At 38.9% G+C, this 21,930-nt stretch overlaps 2 protein-coding genes across 6 annotated transcripts in view; both read right to left on the reverse strand.

The window, feature by feature from the left end:
* The window catches only part of kcnh1b (potassium voltage-gated channel, subfamily H (eag-related), member 1b), a 67,304-nt gene extending 59,549 nt beyond the window's left edge, over positions 1–7,755 (reverse strand). For 3 of the 5 annotated variants that reach the window (XR_014198297.1, XR_014198298.1, XM_082139717.1), the window contains exons 1-5: positions 7,555–7,749; positions 5,578–5,701; positions 3,970–4,076; positions 3,751–3,879; positions 3,383–3,501 (exon numbers count right to left, since the gene is read on the reverse strand). Coding sequence is in view for 3 of the 5 variants with exons in the window: in XM_082139717.1 (XP_081995843.1) it covers positions 3,383–3,501; positions 3,751–3,879; positions 3,970–4,076; positions 5,578–5,701; positions 7,555–7,627 (552 nt within the window). In the remaining 2 variants the exon portion in view is untranslated. Of the gene's footprint in view, positions 1–3,382; positions 3,502–3,750; positions 3,880–3,969; positions 4,077–5,577; positions 5,702–7,554 lie in introns of all 5 variants that reach the window. The other 2 variants (XM_082139718.1, XM_082139719.1) reach the window with 2 other exon arrangements.
* An 8,197-nt stretch (positions 7,756–15,952) lies between these two features.
* On the reverse strand, positions 15,953–20,143 carry fetub (fetuin B). Its single transcript, XM_082139745.1, has 7 exons — positions 19,896–20,143; positions 19,576–19,689; positions 19,402–19,489; positions 18,392–18,558; positions 18,166–18,279; positions 17,971–18,057; positions 15,953–16,678 (listed from the first exon to the last, which is right to left on the reverse strand). The coding sequence occupies exons 1-7, from the start codon at positions 20,091–20,093 to the stop codon at positions 16,037–16,039; spliced, it is 1,410 nt and encodes a 469-aa protein (XP_081995871.1). The 5' UTR covers positions 20,094–20,143; the 3' UTR covers positions 15,953–16,036.
* Positions 20,144–21,930: the final 1,787 nt, after the last annotated feature.

A 21,930-nucleotide genomic window follows, 5' to 3' on the forward strand; every position in this document is an offset into this window, starting at 1 on the left:
TACATCATTTTTATTATTTTTCTATTTTTTATTTTTTTTTAACGGCCCATAAAATTTGTACATCGGCGGCCCATTCGTTTTGTTTTGTTTTGCTTAATTGGCGGCGCTGGGTTTGTGCCAGTGTAATGCAGTGGTCAAAAAAAGTCAGTGTTATTTTTTTTTTTTCTGACAGACCAGCCCATGAAACACGTAGATCAGCGGCCCATTGGTTCTTTTCTTGATTGACACTGGGCTGGCCCAATCACAACTTTAAACTAGTGAGCGCGCGTGCAGCAGTTTCAGTTGTATCTGTCAAAGTAGTCTGCGAGATGGAGAAGAAACGCAAGGATTGTGCAGAGAAATAGCGTGAAAAAATTGAACCAGGCCCTTAAAGCAGACACTGTAAAATGTGTCAAAATATATGTTTTCTGCCCTTCATCAGCTCCTGTGATGATGATGATAGTGAGGAGGATCAGGAGAGAGATGAGAAAGTGTAGAGCCTGCGGTAAGCAGAACTACTTTCAAAACACTTAAGTTATGTCATGATCGAGTGTAGGAACCCATAACCCAGTTACAGATTATTTCCACATTGCATAGTTGACGATTACATAGACAGTATATAAAGACGATTACCGCAATTCACTAGAAATTTAATGAGAGGCGTTTGTAAACCATGTTTTCCGCCAAAATAAAAGCTTGATGCAGTTTGCGTCAAAATAAAAGATCATGTGCTTATCTCTTTCAAGTATAGAAATTGGTCCAAAACTAATTATGAAAGTTTCCTTTATTTTTTAGTGCATTTGTTTTACAAAATATGGCTATTACTGTCATTGGATTAATATTATAACTATTATTATGTAGTAGGTGTAATGTAAATAGACACTGTAACTAAAAGAGGTTTGAATTTTTCGTTTAATTTGCACACTGAATATGGGTTGGAGATTTTAATTTTGAACTCTCAAAGTGCACCAGATTGATGAATTTAACATTAAAATGCACAAAATTTTCTCACGTGGGGGCATGCCCCCGGACCTCCCTAGAAGAACCAAGGTCCACCCACCACAGTTTTACCAAAAATCCTGTGAGAAACACTGGTATTGCTATGCCATTGCAGCTTATAGCTTGTTTTAGGATTCATCACTGTGGAGTATAGTTCAACTGTATTAATTAATAAATGTCAAATTTTCACTCGTTCCTATACTCACTCATGACATGGCATTAGTGGTTTTAAGGAATAGGAGTTGGTATGCATATAATTAAGGGCGTGCAAAGATGGGTTGTGTTTATGATCATATAGTGGGCCAGTCTGGGCCAAAATGCCCGGGCCGATTTTTTGTCCCAGTCCAGCCCTGTCAATAACTATACAGTTTCATAATTAATGTGAACAATGCATAATGTATCATTAATGCTAAAGTGAAGGTCCTGGTAACCCACTAGTAATGACTCAATTATTACCAAATCTTTCAGAAGGAATTACAAATTATCTAGAACAGGATTATTAAGTGAAAAGCATGATGATATTTATATCATATATGATATGTATATCCACTCTATGTAGTGTAAGCTAAGTATCCATGGCTGAAGAAACATCCTGCATGTGAGTGTGTGTGAGAACAGAACTTGGAGAACACAGATGATCTGCTCTATTATTTCAACACACTGAAAAGAACGTGAAACAAGAAACTGAAGGAGGAAATTCACTAATGCTGTCACCCATTCTGCTCTTCAGTTCCCTATATCTATCTGAACATTAGGACACTGAAGACTTAATACAATTTTGTGGTTTGAGCTGAACAAATTACAATATCTGCTTAATCTGCACAGCAAATGGTTCATAAGATCAAAATATACTACAGTTTTGACACAAATGATTAGCGTATGCTTACAGTGAACACATGGCCTTTCATACTTGATATTCAACAACATTATTGATCTCCCTGCATTGACACATTATAAGAGAACAGAGCTGAGCTGGACAATGACATCACTGTTTTCTCCAGAGCGGCAATATATATATATATATATATATATATATATATATATATATATATATATATATATATATATAAATAAATGAACAAAATGAATAACTTTTTTACAACAAAAATGAACCATCACTGAACTTACTTCAGCTGGACATTGACACTGTTTTCTTCTAGATCTGCTGTAACAGCAGAAACAAACTTTGTTGCATTATTTTCCTGACTTGGTACTTTCATACTGGCACTTTTGGTGTGCACCGGGTTTGAATAATGCCAGAGTTTTGCTCGTTTTGGATGATGTGAACACTGTTATCCGAATTTGGCTGTGCACCCGCGAACCGTAACCGAGACCGCCTAAGGCTGTGTTCAATTAAAACAAACTCTGGTGCCATTTCTGTATTAGTGCAGTTCATTTGAATAAGTGTGAAGACAGCCACACAATTGAAAAGGCTAAAAATATTATGCTGTACATGGACAGTGCTGCTATAATTAATAAAGTAAACCTAACTCAGAATTTGGGCTCTATATGAGTTCAGTGATTCAGGTCAAATGTTTGTGAAATAATGATTATGTTAAAACACAACCAACACCATCAGATCACCTTTTCTATTTGTTCATCTGGCTGTTATAACTCAGGTACAGCAGCCAAACAAAATCTAAAATTAATGCTTTAAGGTCAAGAGCCTACCTAAAGCAAACACTGATCACCATAATGGTGACTTAAAGTGACGGTTTTCTCCTTCAGTGATTCTGCTTGTTAACATCAGGTGTCTTCAATGTTGGCAATACAAAAATAAAGAGTTCTTAATTCATCTTTGACGTCTGTCTGCTATTCAGATATTTTTGTTTTAAAAATGGTTTTAAATGGTTAACTTTTAAGGAATTAATTTGATTAATTATTACTCAATTCTAATTTGTTCAATTTAATTAATAATATTGCTTGTAATCTGTTGCCACAATTTTATTGAGTAGATATAGCGTATTCATTTTTACAGTGTGTAATTATGCTAAATTTACTGTTATTATTATGGTAAGTACATGTAACATTTGTAACAAGGACACTTTTAAAAAAGTGTTACCCAAGAATCTCTTGTTGTTCCGTCTTTTCATTTACGCAATACTCGTGCTGATGATGTAATTTACATCACGTGCACTGTATGCATACCCTATAGTGCACCAAAACGTGCTCAGGAAGTGTTCTGGAGCCGCTGCAGGAATGAGGGGGACGCTGATGTGGAGTGTGTGACGTGAACAGCAGCCGCACATGCTGGAGAGTTATCTCAAGACAGCAGAGGGGCTTTTGGGATTGCAGCACACACTCTTGGCCAAGAGGGCTCAGGTATAAATGGATGGAGTGTTGCTTTGATGAAAGTGCTTGAACACACATGTACACACAAACACACAAACACAACAGTGATCACCTCGGCCAGACGGGAGTGCTTGTGGACGTTCTCGCCCTTGTGGACAGTGGGCGTCAGCTGCTGTAACACACCACGGCTGCTGGTCAACGCCCGCGTCAGCCGAGCAAACTTTCCCCAGCCTTCAGTCACATAACAAGGGGAAATGGTTAGAGAAAAATACATGTATAATGTAATGAGTGTTTATCAATCAGTCTTATAAAGTGGGTAGTTTCATTCCTGCATGGTAAATAGAAAACATAAATTGTTCCAGCAGTGAAAACAACATCCTGATTAAATCTAAAATCAAACACAGAGAACAGCTTTCACTTTCCTGATGCAGTTTACACCAAATGAACTGTTTTGGCTGATGGGAAATGATCAAATCAAACCTTTAGATGAGTCGTCTTCAATAGGCTGCTTGAACGCAGTGATATCACTGAAGGTGCAGAGGAAGAGTACAACTTTGTCCTGTTCGTTTCGGATGGGAGCAATTTTGATGAAGAACCACACTGGCATCCCTGCAATATCAGCATTTTTTTTTTTTTTATTCCTTGAAAAATATGATATTAGCTTAAACTCTTTCGAATGATTTCAAATAGGTAACTCACGGTTCTTCTTGTACATGAGTATTTCAAAGGAGTTCATCTCATAGTTCTCAAAGGTCTGGCGGACTTTCTCGCAGGTTTCTTTGTCAGTGAGTTCCCCGTACAGAAAGCTGAGAGACGGACAGAGAGGCGTAAATAACCAAGAATCTCTGTTAAAATACTGAGCGAGCCATAAACTCAAGCTGTGAGCCATGATGCCGAATCCATGATCTAACAACTTGAGTCTTCATTACGTGAAAAATTAAGCTTGAACAACAACAAAAATCTTAGTACTAATTTCCCCTAGCTTTTTCTTGTTGACTCAACTTTTGTAAATAACAGTTATACGAACTGAAAATAAGATGTCTGTGATACAAAAAACGTTTAGTTGAGTCAACTTGACCTTATTTGTTTTCTGGAGAGGTGCAACTATTCTGTAACAAATATTTTGTAGTTGAGCCAATTAAAAAAATGTTGTCTATTGGAAATCATTTGGTCATCACCATTTTGGTGATGAGCGTTTCCTTTGGTTGGGCAGTTTGACTCTTAACTTTTTGTGTGAGTTTTTGTGGTCTTTGTAACAGTGTTTAGCAAAACACACAATTTGTTGCTAAGAAAAAAGAAACCAAGATGATCAAGTTTTCAGCCTCATAAACTAAAATAAATCACTAATCTTATTTCTGACCAAAATTTTTTTTTTTTTCTATTAATATTTTACCAGCAAAACTTTCTTGCAGCAGTTCAGACATTCTGAATTGTGATTTTAAAACACATTTAGGGAAAATGTATTTTGATACAGACACAGACATCAAGAATAAGCATATGAATCTCAACAATGGAGACATGCTTCATGCCGCAATGCATGCTGGGAGCCACCATAGTATTAAAATCATGACTCCCAGAATGCATTGTGGCATAAAACATGTCACCATTGTTGAGATTCATGTGCTGATTCTTGAGGTCTGTGTGTTTCTAAAAAAATTCCTATAATGTATTTAAAAATCTAAATTCAGAATGTAGGAATAAGAATAGTGAACTATTCTCCTTCATGATGCTGTTATCTAGATCAGCTGATAATTTTTGTTTATGGCTTTCTTTGCAACAAATTATGTGTTTTGTTAAACAGTGTTGCAAAGACCACAAACTCATAAAATGCCAAGTGTCAAACTGCCCAACTCAAGGAAACGCTGATCACCATAATGGTGGCCAAACATTTTCAATAAAAAAATCTACATCTGAACCTTATTCTTAATAAGAACTTCTGTTTCCAATAGACAACATTTTTTTTGCATTGGCTGAACTACAAAAGATGTGTTACAGAATAGTTGCACCTCTCCAGAAAACAAATAATGTCAAGCTGACTCAACTAAACATTTTTGTGTGTCACAGACAACTTATTTTCAGTTCGTATAATGGTTATTTACAAAAGCTGAGTCAACAAGAAAAAGCTAGGAGAAAATAGTACTACGTTTTTTTTTAATTTTTTTTTTTAGATTTTTACAGTGTGGATTTTTGCTGAACCAACATAACAAAATCAGTCATTTCAACTTTTTTCAAGTTGTGTTTTTTGTTAACTGACACTAATATGACTTAGATACAGTTTAATTATTAATAATAAAAACAGGTAAACACCTGCATGTGCTGCTCTTCTGCATGACTTCAGCACGATGGTAACCAGACAGCTTGCAGAATCCATCATTGCTGTAGACAATAGGCCAATCCACAATTTGGGCATTCCCCAAAACAAAATTGGTGTCTGCCAGGAAGGAACGAAAGATTATTTTTTATATTGTGGTTACATCAACAATTGTATAGGGGTCTCAAGAGTCAAGACTTAATTCTGATATAAGTAAAAACACTAGCTCCCTTAAGCTGCGGTCACATTAGCCAAATTTCACACTGCAAAAAAGACCCATCGTCCATTACTAGTGTGGCAATGTTTGAAGCACAGCTCACACAGAAGTCACTCTCAAACCCAGCAGCTTTCTGTTGGTCAACATGGTGAACGCACGTGACCAACTTCAACACGCTGTGAAATCCGTGTGGGGAAATCTCTTGCCCCTGTGCGACATTCCCAAAGTCCCTGAACAATGGTAAACGTGACCGCAGCTTTACTCTTGAAGACATAAGCAATTCCATGGATGAATTCTGGACACATATGCTTACTTTCACACATAGAAAACCCTTGTGTTTGCTGATCATCTTTATTACTCTCGGGTTAAAGGAGCTGTAAATGATTTTACCAGGTTTGACTAGTTGCCGCTGGTTACCTTTAGGTCCTGTAGATGCCATCTTGACAGTTATGTCATGACAATCCTGATTGGCTGATGGCACCACAAGTATATACACAGAATAGTTGCTAGCTGAAGGCTTTGGGATCCATTTAACATATTCAACACCTACTATATTATAATAACATATTTCTACAGCTATTAAACGCAGCTGCTGTTGAATGGCCAGCATAAACCTGTAGTTACGGCATCTGATGGCAGTGGCGACTGCTGGAGAATTGAATGCCTGAAATCTGATACGCTTCTTTAAAATAACCATCTAGAGCAGCTTAAACACTGACTTTAACAATGCTTCATAGATAACTCTTAATTTGATGCTCGAACTGCATCGCCAAATAGTGTGAAACGAAAGAATCCAGTGCTAGAATGTTACAGTGAGTTGTTTACCAACAGACAGCCAATCATTAAGGACCTCATTAAATATTCATGAGCTTTCTACAGTCACAGTGTAGAATGTAAAGAAAGATCAAACAGGATTACGTTAAAACAGAGTAAAAAAAAAAAAAAAGGTGATTTTGTTTTGTCCTATAATGTGATTTCACCAGCAAGTGATTACAGAAGTATCTCATCATTTTCAGATCTCTGTTAATACAGAGTTTGCCTCTTTACTAGGGTGTTGATGCCTCCCACAAATTCCCTTGATTGCATAACAAGAGTGAAAGCACATTAGCAGTACAATATACAGAGAATGAATGAAGGGATAAGAGAAATCTCTTCTACTGATCTAGATCTACAAACTACAGATGTCAACGCAAGCGACGGTGAACAGAAACAGCACCACAGTGGGATGGATGGGACTGAACACAGCAAAACATCAGCTATATACCTGTCTGTCTATGAGAAAATGTCCAAACTGAAAAGTCGAAAGGAAAAAGTTACAGCAAGAAAAAACATCTTTGTAATAAACTTTTAGATTTTTGTCCTGTCTTTATTCCCAAATTAATACATTCTAAACCCCTACTTAAAATTGCAAATAAATATATATATATATATATATATATATATATATATATATATATATATATATATATATATATATATATATATATATATATATATATATATATATATGGAGTGTACTCCGTGGGCTAATAGTAATACATAATTATATATAATATGCAATACTGTATACACATACACAAGCACAGCAGTCTAAAACAACAGATCATTTAATGTGTGAAATAAGAGCAATCATTGTGGTTCAACAGCATGAGAACTGAATGGTTATACTATATGTAGGCACAGATAAAGCACGTGGAGTGAGCTGACTGTAATGTTGCAGAATAAATGATAGGAAATAGTGAAAGGCTTCTCTCACCGTTGGAGCGGCGGACTATGTTCTCCAGGAAAGTGTTCTGCGGGGCCACCAGTCCTCTGCGTCCCCCGGCCATCCCTGCTCCTCATGCAGTCTGAGATCAGTGTGAGGATGAGGACGGCTCCTGCCTGAAAGCAGCCTACATGATTCTGGCCAGAGTAAAGAGCCCGATTCAGGATATAAAGCACAGGCTGCTTGTGCACTCCCCCCCAACCAGAGTCTCCCATAGACAACATCAGCGTGAAGAGATCCAGCATGTGCTGAGTCTGGCCGTCAGGGATCGTCGGAGACATCTGTTGGGGAGAGGGAGAACTACAGAATGAGCAAAACCTGAAGATTTAATCATCTGAACACCTAAGGTACTGCAACCCTTTTGAGTTTGTTCTGTACAATTTCTGGGTGTCAGAGATTGTAAAACGCAGAGACCCCAGACTTGCACCGCTGCTCAGGTCCACATACACTTATGGGGCTGTTTTTCATTATATCTCTGCAACTGAATGTGCTAGAATATAAATGATTGTTTTCCCTCTGAAGTCTTCAGTTAAGTAATCAAACTCCACTTAGGCTGTTAGTCCCATTGCACTAAATGCCGTATATCTGCTGAACTCGAAGTCCAAACTCAACAAAATTTGGCACACATCGACAACGGGACATTCTGAGGATGCATGCAAAATTTTGTCCAATTCTGTCCATGGGCTAAAACTAAAACCCTGTAATAATCATTGTATTGCCAAGAGGATATAGCACTTGTGTCAAACAATGTGTGCAAACAGATTTTTTGGGGTTTTTTTGTCAGTATGTTTTTTTTTTTTACCATAGCCATTGTAATTCACCCAAATTCAAAATAAAAATATGTACAGTACACCAGACTTAAACAACGCTGAGAGCTATTATTTTTAACAATGCTTTACATGATTTTTTATTTTATTTTAGCATGCTTCATTGCAACACACCATTTTAAGCAAATAGCAACTTAAATAGACTTGACATATGACTGATAAATTTGTGTTAAATTTAAGATTTATGAAAAAATACTAATACATATTTTTAAATGTGATTACACATTAAACACACAACTTTGTGAATGTTTAGGTCCATATATGAAGGAGTAGTGTGTAATTATGACAAAGGTTATGTTTTTTGAATATTTAATCATTTCCTCAGCTTCTGACACAATAAAATCATACTCATATACAGTATACTTATTTTACTTCCTAGTAGAACAAAGAAAATTACCACAAATGGGCCATCGATGTTACACTGTTACACTGATAATACCATTCCTTGGACATTTGAAGTTTGATAGACTTTGAATTTCATTTTTTGAGTCAATGCTGCCATCTATAGAAAAAGGGGCGTTTTGCTCAAAAAGAAAGACTTTCTAGAGTATACTGCCATCTAGAGCAAACACAGCATTACTGTGCGAGTGTGTGCTCCAGTCAGCCATTAAACAACACCACACATAATACAAACACAAATCTCGAGATACATGTAATGTTTGGTATGTGCTGTTAATTTCATTTTGGTTTAATGCACTGTTCAATGTTTGTTATGCAACTTTAACTTAATAGCAAATCATCAGGATGACCATACATACTCTTAAATGGACACCATACAATTCATTAATTCCATTTATTTCTTATTCAAACCAGCATAATATCTGTAATACAGTCTTGGTTCAAGTGACTAGGTTTTAATATATTAGGATTAATGCTCTAAAAACTCCCATCCATCCATCAATTCTTCAAACCGCTTGTCCTACATAATGCTGGAGCCTATCCCAGCATCTCAGACCATAAACACCCTAGATGGATGGATGGAGGGATGGATGGATGGATGGATGGATGGATGGATGGATGGATGGATGGATGGATGGATGGATGGATGGATGGATGGGTGGATGCACTGGGTGGATGGATGGATGGATGGATGGATGGATGGATGGATGGATTGGGTGGATGGGTGGATGGATGGATGGATGGATGGATGGATGGATGGATGGATGGATGGATGGATGATGGATGATGGATGGATTGGGTGGATGGATGGATGGATGGATGGATGGATGGATGGATGGATGGATGGATGGATGGATGGATTGGATGGATGGATGGATGGATGGATGGATGGATGGATGGATGGATGGATGGATGGATGGATTGGATGGATGGATGGATGGATGGATGGATGGATGGATGGATGGATGGATGCATTGGGTGGATGGATGGATGGATGGATGGATGGATGGATGGATGGATGGATGGATGGATGGATGGATGGATGGATGCATTGGGTGGATGGATGGATGGATTGATGCATTGGGTGGGTGGATGGATGGATGGATGGATGGATGCATTGGGTGGATGGATGGATGGATGGATGGATGGATGGATGGATGGATGGATGGATGGATGGATGGATGGATGGATGGATGGATGGATGGATGCATTGGGTGGATGGATGGATGGATGGATGGATGGATGGATGGATGGATGGATGGATGGATGGATGGATGGATGGATGGATGGATGGATGGATGGATGGATGGATGGATGCATTGGGTGGATGGATGGATGGATGGATGGATGCATTGGGTGGATGGATGGATGGATGGATGGATGGATGCATTGGGTGGATGGATGGATGGATGGATGGATGGATGGATGGATGGATGGATGGATGGATGGATGGATGGATGGATGGATGGATGGATGGATGGATGGATGGATGGATTGGCCCTCATTTATCATTCTTGCGTAGAAACGGGAGTATATGTTGGCGTAATATTATGCTTGCACTCCTCTCACCGCCTGATTTATGAAGCTGTGCGTACCTTTGAAATCCAGGTGTACGCAATACCTGACCTTGATAAATGTTGCGGCTGAAAACGATCGTCATTAGAATAACACGCCCCTATATATTCAAGTCTCCGCTTCCCCCACGCCCTCATTTTATGCCATGGACACACGGAAGACGGCAAAGAAGAGAAACTTGGATGAGCAAATGACCTATCACAATGCATTATTTTACAGCACGTGTTTTGAAACAATTAGCATTTAATTTCGTATCACGTCACATGTATTGGGGTGTACAATAGTGATGATGATGTGATGTGGAGTACCATTCATTCACATTAATAATTGCATGACAATTTGTAATATTCTTCTTCTTATTATGATTTTTATTATTAATGACGCTTATTGTTATTTAGAAGAAGAATGTCGTTATTATTATTATTTGTATTATTATTATTATAATTATTTAAAAGAAGAATGTCATTTTTATTATTTTGTCAGTCTGAATTATTTTTTGGTCATTGAAAGCCTTTTATTACTGAACCCAGTCCGTACGCACGTAGGTCCGACGCAGAAGTATAAATCAGCCTTAACCCTGGCCTAACCATCGTTTCAAAGAATAGTACGAGTATCTCGTCCGTTTGGGGAGGTGCGCAGTCTGCGGAGACTCTGCGGAGAAAGTATAAACAAGGCTTGAAACGTCAAGCGCACATGCTCGCAACTGAAGGAATACATATGCCTACAAATCAAATGCTTTGGTAAAGTCACACAAATTAAACATTGAAGTCCATGTTGCACAAAAATAAACACTGAAGCCTACCGTGGTTTTGGGTGTACGCCAGGTGTACGCTGGAAATTTGGTGTATGCACTTTTGATAAATGAGGGCCATTGGGTGGATGGATGGATGGATGGATGGATGGATGGATGGATGGATGGATGGATGGATGGATGGATGGATGGATGGATGGATTAATTGAGTGATGATTGTTTGATTATTAAAGACACCTGATGACACAAGAACTATAACTGACTTCCCACCATAGCCTGAGATGAAATCAACTAAAGATATAAAATTTATATTATTACAAACCAGAATGACTTTATATCTGTCATTTGTCTACAGTTCTTTTGGAGAATTAACAGGTTTAGATGTTCATGTTTTTCTGAAACTTTTTTGGTCGTCATTATTGTGATCAGTGTTTCCTTAAGTTGGGCAGTTTGACTCTTGGAGTCTTTTTTTATTCTTTGTAACAGTGTTTAAGAAAACGCATAATTTGTTTAAAGGAAGCCAGAAACAAGAACTATCACGTGATTGTCATAAGATGTCATAAAATGACTCACTGATTATATTCACCAACAACACTTTTTTTTCCACAGATCAAATATTCTGACTTATGATTTTTAAATACAAAATGGAAAATATTTCAATGACAGTCTGTTTTCAATGTCAGTTGATTTTGTTCAATTACAAGATTTCAGTGTCAGTTGGTTTTGTTTGGTTTTGAGATTTCGATGATGGTCGGTTCTTGGTTATGTTTTGACATTATCATCAAATGACCTGAATCACTAAACTCATTCAGAGCCTGATCTCTGACTTAAATTTATATTATTGATAGCATCATAGTGATCACAGGCCAGATCACAGGCCATCACAGGCCAGTGAAGCAGGCCATAGCAATGCCACATGTCAGCCAAGAGCAAAGAAATACACCAGAACTGGACCTTATCTGAGCCACAAAATCTGTGTATATTAAATATGGAGTTATCTCAGCCTTAATAAGCCTGTTAACAAGCAGAATCACTGAAGGAAAGAAGAGAACAGAAAAACAAGAACTACAACTGACTTCAACCACAGCCTAAGATGAAATCAACTGAAGAGAAAAGAAGACATTAAATCTGTGAAGATCTCAGCAGAGGAGGATTAAACAACTCCACAAACAGCATTACCAGCTTCACTTATTACTAACCAGACTGACTTTATTTCTGTTAGACGTCTACACAAGTTTTTGAGGATTAACAACGGTTTAACTCTAATGTGTTTCATTTGAAGTCTCCATAACAGTGATCAGTGTTACCATTAGTGGCCTGCTTGTGGCCCAGATCTGGCAAACAGGAGTGAGCCGGCCAAAGGCCGTCATTCCACGCCGCATGTGGGCCAGATCATCTTTCCACGTGTGCCAGATGTGGGCCGGATCTGGGCCGTCACAATGTTGCTATGCAGCCCGTTCTCATACCCAAATCGTCACTTTTTCGTCACTTTCAACCATGCTTCAATATCCGACGCACAAAGCACCCTTTAGCGTCCATATGAGACGCATAACCCTACCACATACCTAAACCTACCCATAACCGAAGCGTCACATATGGACGCTAAAGGGTGCTTTGTGCGTCGGATATTGAAGCATGGTTGAAAGTGACGAAAAAGTGACGATTTGGGGTGAGAATGTGTTGTGCTATGTGGAAAGCCAGTTAATATAAAGATTTGTAATACAAAGTATTTTTTCAAAATTACGTTTTAATAGTATTTTCGTGCCGTGACTGTGGGAACATGTGGTATAGCCATGCTCTCTTACTAGACCGTCTTATTCTAGTGTTTCTAGTATTATTCTAGTAATGGCTGATGAAAATTCACCAGTTTTAATTTGGAGTCACCATAATGGTGATAAGTATTTCCATTAGTTGTGCTTTTAACTCTTAGTAGTAAAGAAAACAGTACCAGCCAGCAGTGATCAACCTGAAGCTTTCGCATGCACTCCCACTGAAGCTAAGCAGGGTTGAGCCTGGTCTTCATCTGGATGGGAGAGCTCTTGGAGACTGGGTATCTGCTGGAAGAGGTGTTAGAGAGGACACAGGTCTGATCAATCTAATGCCCCAGTGCAGTCGCTATAAGCTGTCCTGTATAAAGGGAACCCCTGGTGTAAAACAGTCCCTACAGTCCATCACATATCAACATTATACAAACATTAGAGTTAAACCTCTGTTAATTCTCAAAAACAACTTGTGTAGACGTCTAACAGAAATAAAGTCAGTCTGGTTAGTAATAAGTGAAGCTGGTAATGCTGTTTGTGGAGTTGTTTAATCCTCCTCTGCTGAGATCTTCACAGATTTAATGTCTTCTTTTCTCTTCAGTTGATTTCATCTAAGGTTGTGTCTGAAGTCAGTTGTAGTTCTTGTGTTACCAAGCAGGTGTTCATCACTAATGCTCAATAATAACATAATTAATCATTTAATTATCTTATTAACTTTAACATGGATTTAGAGTTACTTTAACTCTCTGTAGAGTGGGACCAAAGGTTCTCGGAGCAGAGTTAATTGAACTCTGGGGATTTAGCTGTGTCGCAATATGAGGCCCCGTTTACACGTACATGTTTTTTTTTGAAAAACTGAGACATTTCCCTTCAGTTGTGCCCCTCGTTTACACGCAAACGGAGAATTCGCCTCTGAAAACGATTTTTTCTAAAAACTCCGGCCAGAGTGGAGATTTTGGAAAATCTGTTTGCACGTTTGCATGTAAACTGAGAAAAACTGAGTTTTAGGCAGTCGACGTCACAGTATGCGACAGAACTTGCACTGCGTCAAAGGTGTGACCTATATTTTGGGGATTCTGATTGGCTAACATGGGCTTGAGCTTCTCGTTACACTGCCACCTACAGGTTTGGCATGCTCTTGACGGCATATACACGGGTTTGTGTAAACGAACACTTTTCTGAAAACGGAGAGGGTGAAATGTCCATTTATGAAAATAACCGACCACGTGTAAATGTAGCCTTAGTTGACTTGTCTGACTGCTATTGCATCTCAGATGAAAGAAAGTGAACAAGAAACAAGCTTCTGTATCAACAAAGTCCACCAATTGTCCAATATCCATCAGAAACCATTCCAGATCCTCCTTTAAAGATGTTTTTACGCAGCTTTCTGATCTGCCATGGTACATTACATTCTTACATTTTCTCACATTTATTTATATAGCACTTTTCACAATACATATAGTTTTAAAGCAGCTTTACGCAAAATGCATGTTTCTAAAATTAAGATCAATCTGTTATCATCACACCAGTCAAAGTAATGTCCTTATAGCAGAAATGTTCAGTTCTACCAAAAAGACTCAGAAGGATTCTCGAATGAAATAGAATTTATTTTGTGAAAGGATTTTACAGACGAAATAATAGCAGATGCTCGACAAGCTCCATCTCAGAGTTCTTTGGCGTAGGCCCCGTCCTCCGTCCGGGTCTGAAAGTTAGCTTGCAGGTCCTGCCTGATGATAGAGGCAGGGGCGGAGCCTACCCCCTGACGAGTTGACGGGAGCCATTCTGGTGGTGGTGGGGAGGATGGGGGAAAACTTTGCAATGACACCTGCGGGCAACAAAATGGGATGGTAAGATCAGTCTTTCATATTTGATGTCAAGCTGTGATTGGTAGCGTGGAATTATGAATTAATGACGTGGCAGTGAAGTCTTTCTGGTAGAACTTTCGCTTACGCTTTCATTTCTGAGATAACACAAAGCATGAGTTAGCTAGCATCATGCATTCATTCAAGCAGAAACAATGGATTGTTAAAGCAATGATTAAAATCAGTATTTTCAAATAAATATTCTCAAGGTTTTACTTGTTTTTTGTTTGTTAGTTTTTTTTTCCTCTGCTTTCCACCTTACTAACTTGAATTGTTACAATATCTGACACTTCAGTATATGTAGAAAAAAACAAACAAATGTCAAAATTAAAATTAAAAATGCTAAAACTTTACAAAAATGTTTATGTAATGTCTAAATAAATAGCTCATGCATACTTAAGAAATAAACTGAAGGAAATAACTTTATTCTAGAGCCGCTGTAAAGCTAAAACAATCTCTGTTACTTTAATTGCCTATTGTCACTGTAAAGCTGCTTTGAAACAGTCCATATTGTTAAAAGCGCTATATAAATGAAGTTGACTTGACTTGACTTGATTTAAAGGTAAATAAAACAAAAAATAATAATAAATCTTTTAAAAAAATGCATTAAAATTAGAAAAATATTATCAAAATGAAATGATAAAAGCTTTCTGGACAATTTAAAAATAATAATTTTAGGGCTTTGGGGTCATTTTGACCCGCGAGGGAAGGATTTGTTACAGTTACGGGAAGAGAGGATGAATAATATGAGGAAAATAAAGGTAAATGCAAAAGGGTTTGTGAAATTAACCTGCAGCACATAAAAAAATTTAAAAATATTAACTTGTGACAAAAGGCTGAAGACTTGATTTAGATTAGATTTGCTCAGTGGTGGATAAAGTACCTGAAAGCCACACTAGAATAAAAGTATTTAAGTTAACAAATTAATTTAAGAAGTAACAGTAGTAAGTATGAATATTCCCGGGGGGGAAATGTATCGGAGTAAAAGTTTACATTTTATTTAGGAAATGTAGTGGAGTAAAAGTAAAAATTTGAAAGAAATAAAAACTCAAGTAAAGTACAGATTCTCTCTCTCTCTCTCAAAAAAAAAAACATAAGTACTGTAACGAAGTATTATTACTTAGTTACATTACACCACTGGATTTGCTCATTGTTGCCATACCTTCATGAAGATGACTGCTGTACATCTAAATGAAAGCTAATCACACAAGCATCAATGACTGCCAAAACATGCTTTATTGCACAAAGCATAATAGTACCTCTTGCAGTATTTCTGACACTGTACACATTCAAAGGTCTTTAGACAGTGGCTTTAAAGAGCGGATCCTCACTGACGATCTGCTTGAGGAGCCCGTTCTCGATGGTGGAGGGAGCAGGGCACTCGGGGGACGTGGTGCTGGGGAAGCCCTGGATGCTGGGCTCGCTCTGTCCTGGGATCTGGGGGTCCGGGAGGAACGGGAGGGTGGAGGCCTGTGGAGGTCCTGCAGCTGGACTCTCGGGGAATGACGGAAGGGTCATGGGCTTATCCACAGGAGGAAGGACGTGGACCATCCCTACAGGGGGCCTCACTGGGGTTTGCTGCGCATGTTGGTGGTGGTGGTGGTGGTGCTCGTGCTCGTGGAGGTGTCTGTGTTTGTGCTCGTGGTCCAGGACCAGCTCGTGGTCGTGCTCATGGGTCTCCTCCTTCTTGTGAGCGTACTGGTGGTGGTGGTGCTCCCACTCTCCCTGAGCGTGCTCATGGGCCTTGGCGTGATGGGCGTGAACATGCTCGTGATCGTGAGAGTGGGTGTGTGCGTGGCCCTCGCCGTGGTCGTGAGTGTGTGTGTGGGGTTTGGTGTGGTCGTGCTCATGGTCGTGTCCTGAAGACGAGCCGGTTGTGCTGCCGTGACTGTGATCCAGTTCACCTCCGATCAAGTGCTTTTTCTTCTGCTCTTCAGCCGCCTAAAAACATCAGTAAATCAAAATCTGAATTATTAAAGAGTAACTTGGCTGATTTTCAACCAGTTTTGTATGGTTACTGGTAGTAGTATATGTAAATGAACAATGTGGACTCTTTCGCAGTTTTTATTTTCACAGAGTATTCATCAGCAAAAGTCAGTCAGATGACAAGTTTTACGGTTTATAAATCGCCTTTCCACTGCATTCTTGCATGAAAAGAAAATATATTTATAATAAATAATTCAGAATATATATGAATGATCAATATATTAAATGGTTTAACAGAATATTTGAAAATATATAGAATAATAATATTGGTTAATATATTACAATATATTGAAAAACAATGACAATATATTTACTAATATATCATAATGTATGTAATTTTATATTCAGTAATACACTTCATAATATATAGATGTATATGTGATCAGATATGGCACTGCATGTGTAATATATTGCAGATTTACTAATGCGGCATAAACATATATATATATATATAGTAAAATATTTCTTATATTTTTTATTATTTACATTATAAATGTTTCATATGTTCAAGCTAGTTAACAAAAGCACACCTGCATGTACTAAAGTGTTTAGCCAGGAGTGCTTTAACTTTAGCCAGTACTTTAAATATAGTAATTATAGTCTTAATGATGTTCGGCCAGTCATCACCCGAACCACAGGCTCGACTCTTCAGCTCAACGACCCCAAAAACACACACACACACACACAGAAAACCTTTTCAATTCCAAAATAATAGAACATTAAACACTAATAGATCTCCCCGCTATATTAATATTGAGCAAAACACATCAAATAACATTTCATTTTAACATTTACTCTCCTTTAACAGTCAGAAGCAAAGCATGCTGGGAACTAGAAATATGTTGTAACTCATTCTGTGAATGCGTGTGTATATATGTGTGTGAACATACATTCACATTTATATGGGAACATGTACTGTATGTGCAATGCCATGAAGGATAATGATGTAATCATATTTTTGTCTTAATTTATAAATAATTTATATGTATTAATATATAGCCATACATGCATATATTGCAGTATATTGAAAAACATAAGCTCTAGTTTCCCATATATGGAAATTTATTATGTAATATATCACATTATATTTTGCAGTATATTCCCATTTATTTGTGTTCAGTAAGGGAAGACAGACCAGTTTTATTGAAAGCCCATCTTGCAAGTGGTGTATTTCCCCTTTAAGAGAAGTGTTTTGTTTTGATCTCACACACACACACTCAAACGCTGTTGGAAACGGGTCATCTTACCTCCGGTTCGAAGATCTCGCACTGAACACTGAGGCTCTCCTCACCCATGGCTGGGACAGAGTGAGACGCTTTGCAGAATCCTTTGTGCTACACAGTGAAAGATCAGGAACACATGTGATAAATATTTCCTTTAAACAGCAAAGACGAACACAGCAAACGATGACTGTATTTCTATGCATCTCCTACAGAACTTACCGCAAACTCACATGCCATGACCTCGCATTTGGAGAAATCAGCTACAGCGGTTTTGGAGGAGCAGGCCGTCTCCTGGATGGTGAACTCCACAGTGTAGAATCTTCCGAAGTGAAGCTATAAAGATGAATCATATACAAATATCATGTCCACATTAAGCTTTCTGTACAAAAAAAAGTGTTCTTCCTCATTTTTTTCCTCATGCTTAGTTACTGGCTCACTTACTTACCGATGAGGAGACTTTTGTAATGTTCAGAGGAACGAAGTAGTTGGCCAGCGCACTCTCATTATTGTACTTCTCCATGCCCATCTTCACGGTCTTCAAGGCTTCCTCGTGGTCCTGGGGGAGCTGGACAGGGCAGTCTGGGCACCGTTCCCTGATTTTGGAGGCGGGCACTGCCAAAGGAGAGTCATGTTACTGTACGTGCCTTCTGTCAGCATATGAGGATAAACCATGTTGGGGAAAGTTACTTTGAAAAGTAATGCATTACAATATTAAGTTACTCCCTTAAAAAGTAACTAATTGCGTTAGTTACTTTTTAAGAAAAGTAATGCGTTACGTTACTCTTGCGTTACTTTTTCTCACCTGGGCTGAGCTTGTTTTGTTTTTTTTTATAACAATTTTTTGGCAAATATAGGCCCTTTCACACCAAATTTGAAAGGAAAAGGTAATTTGCACATGTACAGTTAGAGTGCAGCTCAAGCAAACCTCTCTGCTATTCTGGATTGAAAGTTTAACACTTACTTCACCAATAAAAACAAAAATTCGGTGAAACTTTGGTTTCACTGAATCATTGAAAGTCAGCAACAAGAACATTGGTCAATAAAGTAAGATTAAATGCATACAAGTATTTGTTTTATTTAACATATTTAATTACTGGAGGTTTGAGTAGTATTCTGATTTTGCATTTCACAGATTTTTTTTTCCATTTTGAGGAATGCTGATTATTTTTATTTATTTTTTGTGTGCAAATGAGATGAGTAAATGCATGTTCACATTAAGTCTAGATGTACAATCACTGTCATGTTCACACACAACGGCTCTGCACTCACGATTACTCTCAACATGAGGACAGGAGAGCTGTCAGTCAATATAGGGGAAAACTAAGTAACTTACATTACTTATTTGAAAAAGTAGTTTGTTGTTAATTTAAAAGTAATGCGTTACTTAAAATCTGGTTACGTAACTCAAGTTACTTGTACCAACACTGATGATAAACCCTGGTGTTTGGTCATTACCTGGCCTCACGGTACACCTGTATCTGTACAGGCGTGCGACTCTGTGAACTCTGTTCATGTACATCACTGCTTTGCACTGTCCATAGACCTGTCGGTTGAAAAGGCTTTTAAAATGCAGAACAAAACATCATTAACAAAGTTATTTGAGTTTTTTATGGATTAGCAAAACCATACTGGGTACTCTTCAGGGTTTCGGATTTCACAGTTTCTCCAGTTCTTCTTGCTGAGGACATGACAACTGGTCTCCAAAACATCAAATGTGAGATAGAAGACAATCCCTGTTTCACCCTAAAAGAAAAAAAAAAGCATTAGTAAAAATTTATACAAATGTGTTATATGTAAAATGTGAAGCCTTTAGACATAGTCAATAGGACAATAGGATCCCTAAAGAGTAGTTGAGATTAAATGACTTTATTTAAATTAATTTTAATACTGTCTGTTGACTTGGAATGTAAAAGTATCCATATGAACACAAGAACCTGAAAATGACTCACATGCTTCATGTGATGGACATTGCTGAGACGATCCAGGCTGAAGACGTAGCCCTCGGTGCGGTCCAGATTGATTTTGTTCAGAGCTTCAGCGGCCGCACCGCTCGCTACAGCATCTTGGCAGGATCCAGGGACCAAAACGTCCACAGGGGCCCCGTGGACACACAGCAAAGCCATCATCAATGCCACACACTGCTTCATGGTGGAGCTGCGCTTGTTCTCCCAGACACAGCAACAAAGCTAGATGCTCCATGGAAGCTTGTTTATATGTCATTTAAAAGCCACAAACCCCTCTCTCTTCTCCTGATTGGCTACTGGCGCCTGATTGAGTTTCAATCAACATCACAGGCCCCTTGCACTCACTCTTAGTGTGATCAAATGGATGATTGATTTAAGGGAGAGGGCAGGTTGCAACATGCTGTAGATCTGTGTGGCTTACTGTTGGATGACGAGTTCAAATACCTCCAGTGTTTGCAAACTGAGGTTATCAATCAAACCCTATGAACCCTAATCAAATCAACTGTGGATTTTGTAACACTTTCTTCTTATGTTGCAACCTGAGGCCTGAGACCTGATTGTATCTCGCCGCACTGAAAATAGGGTCGATCCCAGGAAACAGTGCGTCCCCATTATTTACTACTGATTTAATTAACAGGATACTGAACTTTAACTCTATTTAGTATAAAGATTTGTTTCTATTAAATAAAACATTTTGGTCACAGTTGGTTTCCTAAATTACTATGCGCTTACATCAAAAACAAAGTTCAATATACTGATTGTGTTGATGCTGTATTACACAGCACTTGCTGATATTGAGGCGGATACGGGTCAGTTTAAGGGACAGGTTTGGTGGTATGGGTAGGTTTAAGGGTTGGGTTTAGGTCAACAGTGTAATTATAGATACTTATAGATATAATAATAGATATAAATAACTGCTGTAATTACATACAAGTATTTATTTATTTATTTTTAATATAAGTTCAATGTAAAAACATGTATGTTGTCACATTCACGTTAGTTTGGACTCGCCATGTTTTGTCATCACCTGCCTTCGTCACTCATTTGTTGTCATTTCTGTTTGAGTTCAGTGTCTATGTTAAGTGTGTGTTGCTATCTGTTCGCCTTTCTGTTGGATCTTTAGAGAATAAACCTTTTGAATTGATTCGTATACGTCTTCCTCATCTGTCTGCCAGCAACCACCCGTGACAGAATACCGGACAAACAAGTGAACGCGTTTGTACCATGGACTTTCCAGCAGTAAGACTCATGTGTCTTGAGCAGGGAGAACGCTCCCTCGAGAAACATTTAGAAGTATTTTTGGATCTCGCCCATCAGACCACCTTCCCGGATAACTGCCTGTGCACGTTCCTGGATGTCGGACTCAACGCCGCCACACTTGCACAGTTGTCCGGGGAGGTTCCTCGAGGGAGCTTCGCCAACGTATGTGGAGTGGGTGCTAGCCCCTAGCGTGACGGAGACCGCCGCGATGAATGAGCCTGCGCCCACAAGAGCGACCGAGGACCACATCGCCACGGTGCTGGTGGACTTCAAGGGTTTGGAAGTTTGGGGTTAATTTTGGAGAGGATATTTGTTTGCCCCTGTACTGCTGCCCGAACCTGTCAGTCCTCTACCTGTCTCGCTGGCCCGGCCCAGCCTCCCTCTCCCACCACCTCTCCAGTCTATTCAGAACACTCGATTCTTTTTTGGTTTTAGCATGGAACTCCAGTCAATCCCCCAGTCTCCAGCCATCTGTACCACCCAGTCATCTCTGTCACCCTTCAGTCCCCCTGCACCACCTCTGCCTCTCAGTAGCGTGGTACCGCCTCGAACCTGTCGGGAGTCATGTCCTCCTGGGTATGAGGAGCCAGAGCCCCCAGCCTCGGTGTGCTAGGCTCTGCCTCGACCCGTCGCCCTGGCTCCCGCGCCTGTGCTCCTTCCACCCTCGACCTCTGTGTGGACCATCGGCCATTCTGTCTCGCCGGACTCCCTCGGCACGTCGGCTCCACCGAGGTCAGACATCGCTTCACATCTGCTGCGG

This window comes from Leuciscus leuciscus (assembly GCF_965113295.1).
Source record: "Leuciscus leuciscus genome assembly, chromosome: 15".
NCBI classification, from domain to species: domain Eukaryota; kingdom Metazoa; phylum Chordata; class Actinopteri; order Cypriniformes; family Leuciscidae; genus Leuciscus; species Leuciscus leuciscus.

Excerpts from the sequence above, each read along its gene's own strand:
- fetub (XM_082139745.1), bottom strand. The coding sequence starts at position 20,093 with ATGAAGCAGTGTGTGGCATTGATGATGGCTTTGCTGTGTGTCCACGGG. Across the intron at positions 19,490-19,575 it reads GAAACCCTGAAGAGTACCCA|GTCTATGGACAGTGCAAAGC; the intron begins GTATGGTTTTGC and ends TTCAACCGACAG. Across the intron at positions 18,058-18,165 it reads TCATGGCATGTGAGTTTGCG|CACAAAGGATTCTGCAAAGC; the intron begins GTAAGTTCTGTA and ends TTCACTGTGTAG.